Raw genomic sequence first — 7,369 nt, 5'->3', positions numbered from 1 at the left:
AACCTTTAGGATGAAAGTGGGCCAATTTCTGGGTGTGCCCTTTTGGTTTGGTTTCTATCAATCAGGAACAATAAATCCAACATTGTAATTTTGATTATTTCCACTTGAAACCAGGCCAAAGTTACACTGCCTTGATTTGACTTTTTAGACTTAGTCCTGAAATTAGGAGCAATGCAAAAAAGTACCAATTTGCTAAAACAGGTGTGGCTATTCCCAGTACTGCAGTTGGTTGTTACAAAAATGCTGCTTTTTACTGCATGAAACTTGGAACAACTTCACATAAGAGTTTGGGGGACTTTTTGCTATTAGAAGGGCCAGGAAAATTCTGCAGCAAATGTGTATGTTAATTACATGATCAAATTTTGAAGCGATTGGCTATATAAATGAAACAGTACAGGTTCTAATTCCCTGGATGGCTGAATACCCTGGGTCTGATTTTCTGTAGCCCTGCAATATATGGAGTTCACTTACGCCAGTATAAAGTGAATGCACAGTGCTACCAAATCATCATGGTCATATTTTGTACCTTCTTAATTGTAAATTGACAAAGTGCAAGGCAATGGAGAATGAAGCCATGTGGTCAAATCTTGAAACCCAGAGAGTCTAATGGCTCTAAATGTTCAATAACTTCTTGATCATAGAGCATCATCACTGCCTTCTTTATTTTTCTCTGGGTTGCATTACTGTTTGTTTAATACAGTGTCACAACATCTACTGTTATCATCTATAGCTTCCCCACCCTCTCACCCCCTGGGAATCATAGAAAAGTAGACTATTTTCATTACTCTCACATGAGTTTTAATTCTGGGAGGATTGTGGAGTCACAGAGATGATTGCATTTTCCTTGTTACTGTGGTGATTTACTCTGGGGTTTCTTCTGCTCCTCCAAATAAAAAACAGGTGGTAAAAATGAAGGTCTGATTCCCTGTATGCAATGTGCATAAAACACTTATTTCCTCCCTGCTTGTAGAAATTCGCTAATGTCAAAGTCAAAGCTGGCCATCAGTTCTTGAATGGAAAAGAGATGACTAAAGTCCATTTTGCCTGCTGTAGCTGAAGTCGGTCTCCTCGATCTGAGTTTCTGTAATATTTGAGATTTTAGAATGTGTCCGTCCTATCTCTTCCAGGGCACAGGCTAGAGAGTCAAGGTCACCATCATGCTGATGTTGGGCTTCCCACAGGTCCAAAATGACAGCAGATGGGCTGCTTTGTGTAGCAAAGTAAGAGAGATTCCTAAAAAAAAACAAGGTAAAATAAAAGGGTTAGAAAGGAATTTATGCTGTTACCTCTGAATGTGAAACTGACCTTCTGTCTGGCTGCAGATACATTTTTAGACAATGAAGTGAACTTCATGGACATTAAAGAATCTGGCAGCTGTCCCTCAGAATGCCAATTTTCTTTACAATATAGCTTTGTTTCTCTAAAATAATTTGAGACACCCTTCCCCTCTCTTCTCCCCCCCCCCCCGAAAGCTTCATAAATACAGGACTTGAATGAGTGGGAGGAAGTAGCAGTGCATGGAAATGCCTAACCTTCAGTTGTCATGGGTTCAGTTTTTCAGAGGAAGCATAAGTGTGTATGTTAAGAATTTGCCATGGCCACTCATGCTACATAATTTAGGCAGCAAAGCAACTCTACAAGATAGTATAGGTAAACTTTATATATGTAATTATGTGTATGCAATTGAGTGTCAAGAAATTGATGTCTTACTGATATCTGTAGTGATGAGTTATGGGTATCATTTGTTTTGCTGGGACTCTTCACTTGTATATTTTGATTTTCTTAAAAGATACATGCTCATGATTTATGGAACTTTTGTTCTGCCAAGTTCCTTGCAAATAATGCTCTGCAAACTGGTTTTTAAGTGCATATTATACTAAGTCTCTGCCATGATACCTCAGTTTGACTCATTCACTTGTATATTTGCTTTTCAGACAATCATCCACATATCTATAGTGCTGACATACATATATGTGTGCCTAATCTTTTTATATTGTGTGTGTGTGTATGTGTAATATACACACACGAGCAAGGAGAGTGATTAAATCACAGAATAGAAAAGAAATGTTAAGGTTTGATAGACCTATTTATTTCTATAATGAAATGTCAAAACTGTAACTGAAATGCTTATTCCAAGTACTACTGGATCATTTCACTAGACTGCAATTTTGTATGCTGCCTTTCCCACTGGATTTTTTCTACTGCAGAATCCATTCAGATGATGAAACCGTCACACATCTCCCTAAAATTTAAAAGGCCCACATCTCAGTTATTACATACCACTGAACTCCCCTCAGCCATTGCGGACAACAAAGGAGCTTTGCCACCAGGAGTCGACCCTCTTAGGTAATTACCCATAGATCTTAATCACATAATTCCTGCCAAAATGTTATGACTAAATCTTCCGGTATTGGAGTGTAAATCAATATTTACTGATGAAAGCCTGCTGAAAAAAATCTAACCTGATAATGAATCAACACACACATCAGGTCATCTTTGCTCAGTACCACCTATGCATGTGAGAAAAGCCCCCTGCTGTGATGATTTCAATGTAAGTAACAGAACAGTTTATCCCAAGGACCCAACCACTTGCAAACTAGAGTGGAGTTAATTTAAACTAGCAAAGTACATCTCCATTTTTTATTTCTCTTCCATTATTACTTTTGAATGTAACTTCCTATAAACCCCCCCCCATCTCCAAACAAAGCATAGTATAGCTGAGCAATTTATTATTTAGGCACAGCTAGAAAAAACGTTGCTTAAATGTTTGCCACCAAACATCTTCTACCTGCTGTTACTCGATGGTAGAAAAAGAACAGATGAAACCCCCTTCTTTTCACAGGTTTTTTTTTCTGAAGTGTGTACAACAGTTAAATGGCAGAATGTTATACAGGAATAGTGAACTGTGTGTTTACATAGCTATGACTCTACTTCACTATAGGGATTTTCAATATTAATCTACACCTGACAACGCACAGAAATCAAGCCGGGTATTACTCTACATGAGTAGTTCCAATGAAATCAATATGCTACTTGCTGAGTAAGATGGTACTCAATGTAGTAAAGTCAGAATCTGACATTATATATATATATATATAAATAAAAATATGAAATTATTTTGTGAGGATTTAAAAAAACACCCTTACCATAATTGGGGTGTGAGAGTGAGTCAGTTTCTCCTGTTCTCTTCTCTGAATGTATTGGTAGCAGTATGGTAGAGACTGTCTCTTACAATGTGTCTGTACAGTGCCTAGCACAATAAGAGATCTCGCTTGGAGCCTCTGGGTGCTAGCCTAATACAATTTGCCTTAGAAACCGGGATCAGGGAAGAAGTCACATGAGCCAGCCACATCAATGTCTTTGGCAGGTATTTCTAAGGAAACTTTTTTTAGAGTTAGAGTGGAGAGTTAACTAGTCTTCTTTTAACTCTACTCTTAAGTTAAAGAAAGAAAGAGTTACCTCCTCTCTGAAGAGAAGAGTTAAGTGAAGTGAAGTGAAAAGTCTTCTATTTACTCTTTTCCACTTCACTTGAGTTAAGGGTTGAGAAGAGTAGACTTAAGAGAAGAAAAGTGGAAGAGAGAAGTCTAACTTCTTTCTTTTCTTCTCTTAAGAAGACTTGAGAAAAGTTAAGTGAAATGAAGAAAAATTAACACAACTCTTCTTCACTCTCCTGTTAAGAGGAAAAGACTTGTGAAGAGAAAGTTTATTCTTCTCTTTTAAGACTTAAGTGAAGGCAAGAAGAGGGTAAAGAGAAGACAGTCTTACTTTCTTCTCTTCACCTCTATTAAGAAGAGAAGACTTAAGTCTACTCTTCAGCGACAAAAAGAACACTTAACTGAAGAAACGAAAATGAGAGTTAAGTGAAGAAAAGTAAAAAGACTCTCTGAAGTAGAGTTTCCTCTTGTCCTCTCAAGTCACTTTGATCGTTTACTCTGATCTTTTCTCTTCACTTAAGTGAAGAAACTTAATTCTTTTCTCTTTGTCTCTTCTTCATTTCAGAGAGGAAACGAGCTAAGTGAAGAGAAGAAGAGGGGAAAAGAGTTAAATGAAGAGAGAAAAGACAAGACAGGAAAAGAGTTAACTTTTTTCACTTAAGTCTCACTCTGCTTCTCTTAACTGTTTTATTCTCGTGAAGAGAAGAAAACATGAGTTAAAACTTAACTCAAGTTGAGTTAACTTTTCTCTTCACTTAACTCTCAATACCATGTACACTCTCTAAATCATCCCTTCGTCACAAAAAGAGGAGCTTATTCCTTATGAGCTTTTACTGAGTACCAACTCTTGCTCTGTAACAAAGGAATATGAGGAACAACCAACAGTTAGAGCAAGGGAAACATCTAAAATGTTAAAAAAACCAATGCACTTCAACTGGAAGCTAAAGACCAGTGGACTGTTAAGAACTATGGAAGTATTTTCAGAGTAAATGAAAACCAGCTCTACACTCTAAGTATTGAAAATGGGAATATGAAAGCACATTTGGAATGTAAACTTCAACTAGACTAAGTGGGAATTATTAGCACAAGGGAGCAAAGGGATTACCCTGAACGCCTAACTTTGCAGCAAAGATTTAGGCTTTATAAAAACAAATTCTGCAAAGACTCTCCACAAAAAAGTCAAAATTTACCAAGAGTTACCATACATTGTGTCAGACTTTATACAGTTATTTCACGTTCCTAACTACAGGGAGGGGATATTTGGGTAGCTGACAGAAAGTAGGTACTGCATTGCAGGGGGACTCAGACAAATACTGATTCCTCACATAGATATAGTGAAGCAAAGAAAATACTCTAAATAAATCAATAATAATATTATCCTCCCATTTTACAAATGAGGACTTGAGGCAGAGAGAGTATTAAGTGACTTACCCAAGAGCATATGTGGCAGAACTAGTAACTGTTCCCACTCCAGTATCTTAACCACTAAACTATCCTGCTTCTCACTAGCTGCCTTAAATTTTGCCTTTATTAGACCACTGTAACATTGAGATGGTCTCATGAAGTTCACCCAACCAATGAAAAAACAATTATTTGGACATATTTAAATATTATTCTGTACTATTTTCATGAGAAGCAGAAAGTCAGACTGTGACTAGTCCTTTTTCATCAAAAGGAAAAAACAAGCAGCATAAATTTGATTTCCCGCTCCCAAGTTCTCTCACGTTTAATAATGCTGTACTATTGGTAGCACAGATGGAAAAAAATTTTAAACATACTTTTTTAACCTGACAAAAATATCAGTTGTATATCATACGTCCCTTAGGGTTTGACACACACTGAAAAAATTATTTGGCCTGTTCTCTCCACAGACTAATGTAATTTTTTCCTCACATTCCAACTATCTGTCTCATACAGCAATGTAGAAATCACCCTGCATTCTGCAATTGCCTATTTTGCTAAGACAGCATGTGTATGTATTGGAGAAGATGTTCCAGAACACAGATAAAGAAGTCTGAACTTTCAAGTTAATACCATGCAGGATTGGCCCAAAACACACATTATCAGGGTAAACTGCAGTTCATACATCTGTTTTTGTGATTAACAATTGAAAACAGCAACCTCTCTCTCCTCCAGATAAAGTATAGTAATTCTTATTCAAATATCTTTTACACAAGCAAACAAAAAAAATCATAGCAGCAGATTATTCCCATTGTGTATGTAAATGTTCACCTTTCAAACTTGCCTTCCATTACCTGTTGATGCTGTTTTTCTGTGCTAACATCTGCCAGTCTTTGCCTTTAGCATTGGGTGTGTCAAATGTCGCACATATTCTCTGTCTAATGGAGTATGGGATTTTGAAGGCTTTTGGACCAGTTTGTGCAGGGAAGTTGCTGTCCTCACGTGCAAACAATGTGATGATTTCTCTCTCATTCTACACATGAGATGAAAAACAAAACGGTTAATACGTCAGCAGGTATCTAAGGTCCTTTCATAGTATATGAATGCTGTACAGCACTCCTCTGAGGTAGGGCACTGCTATTATCCCATTTTATAGATTGGAAACTGAGGCACAGAAAGATTAAGTGAGTTCCCTGAAATTCACTGGAAGTCTGTAATGTGGCTGGGACTTAAGTACAGGTCTCCCGAGTTAGTGTCTTAACTACTGGACCGTTCTCTTTGTCAACACTGATTTATGGTCTGATTAGTAGTAACTTTCCTTTTAGCATTAAGACAGCTGTAATGCCATGAACTGATTGTGACATAGTCAGAAAAGAAACAGTGCATTCAATGTGCCAAATTTGAAAGACTTTAGTTGAAACAGTTAAATAGGTCATCTAGTCAAGTCCTATATTTCTATGATTCTATCAAGGTCCCTTCCACTCCCACTGAGTGTTTAAACCTGTTTACAGAAAATTTGCTGAATTACTTGCATTTCAATTTGTCCTTTAAGTTCATGAGCAGAGAATAAACATTCACACACACTAGGCTGCACTGAGAACAGAGATTTTCAGACCTGTAGTCCCCTCAACCTACCCATTTGTTTGTTTTAGACAACTATCTTCTGCATTTAGGAATTTATATAATCCCCAAAGTAGTTAAGATTCTCTTAATTAAGAAATTAATTTAGTTTCCTGATGCAATGAAATATAACCTTTTATGAAGTACTTCTGGCTGAAAAAAAGTTCATCCAAGGAAGCAGAAATAATAGCTCATGACTGGTGACCAATAATCAAATGAATGCTCATGACAAGTACTTTGCAAATAACCCATCAAATAAAACGTTTACCAAACTGCTTTTATGACCAAATTCATAAAATTGTGCTATGTTTGAGGCCCATTATTCAACCAATTTAGACTTTTTTCCTGTTAATTTGTTTGTCAGGACTATTTTGACCCAGGTATGTGTATTACTTAGGCAAACACCCAAAGAGGTAGTGAATGTAGAAGAAAATAGATACAAAGGGCTGGTCCACACTAAGAAGCGGGGTCGAACTAGGGTACGCAAATTCAGCTACGTGAATAGCGTAGCTGAATTCGAAGTACCCTAGTTCGAACTACTCACCTGTCCAGACGCCGCGGAATCGAAGTCCGCGGCTCCAAGGTCGACTCCGCCACCGCCGTTTGCAGTGGTGGAGTACCGGAGTCGACCGCGGCGCTTCCGGAGTTCGAACTATCGCGTCCAGATTAGACGCGATAGTTCGAACTCCGAGAAGTCGAACTCACCGCGTCGACCCGGCTGGTAAGTGTAGACTAGCCCAAAGTGATGGTGCTGAGTTATATTTGTTTGAGTGTACTGTTTTCACTCATGTTAAACTTTCAAGAGGCAACACAGCTATGGGAGAATGGATAATGATGCCAAAGGTAGAACAGAATCCCACTCAATTTGTTTTGATTTCAGGTTGCCTTATCACTAGTGGTGATATTGGTTTGGA

The 7,369-nt window shown here is 37.7% G+C and overlaps 1 protein-coding gene across 8 annotated transcripts in view; it reads right to left on the bottom strand.

The window, feature by feature from the left end:
* Positions 1-281: 281 nt before the first annotated feature.
* The window catches only part of UNC5D (unc-5 netrin receptor D), a 428,876-nt gene continuing 421,788 nt past the window's right edge, over positions 282-7,369 (bottom strand). For 4 of the 8 annotated variants that reach the window (XM_039525945.1, XM_039525943.1, XM_039525938.1 and 1 more), the window contains 2 exons: positions 5,690-5,868; positions 282-1,233 (listed from right to left, as the gene is read on the bottom strand). In XM_039525945.1, coding sequence (XP_039381879.1) covers positions 1,029-1,233; positions 5,690-5,868 — 384 coding nt within the window. In that variant the 3' untranslated portion in view covers positions 282-1,028. Of the gene's footprint in view, positions 1,234-5,679; positions 5,869-7,369 lie in introns of all 8 variants that reach the window. The other 4 variants (XM_039525941.1, XM_039525940.1, XM_039525939.1 and 1 more) reach the window with 2 other exon arrangements.

Source organism: Mauremys reevesii, linkage group 2 (genome assembly GCF_016161935.1).
Source record: "Mauremys reevesii isolate NIE-2019 linkage group 2, ASM1616193v1, whole genome shotgun sequence".
Classification (NCBI taxonomy): Eukaryota; Metazoa; Chordata; order Testudines; family Geoemydidae; genus Mauremys; species Mauremys reevesii.
The sequence above is the reverse complement of the archived record's forward strand: the minus strand, read 5'-3'. Positions and strand labels throughout refer to the sequence as shown.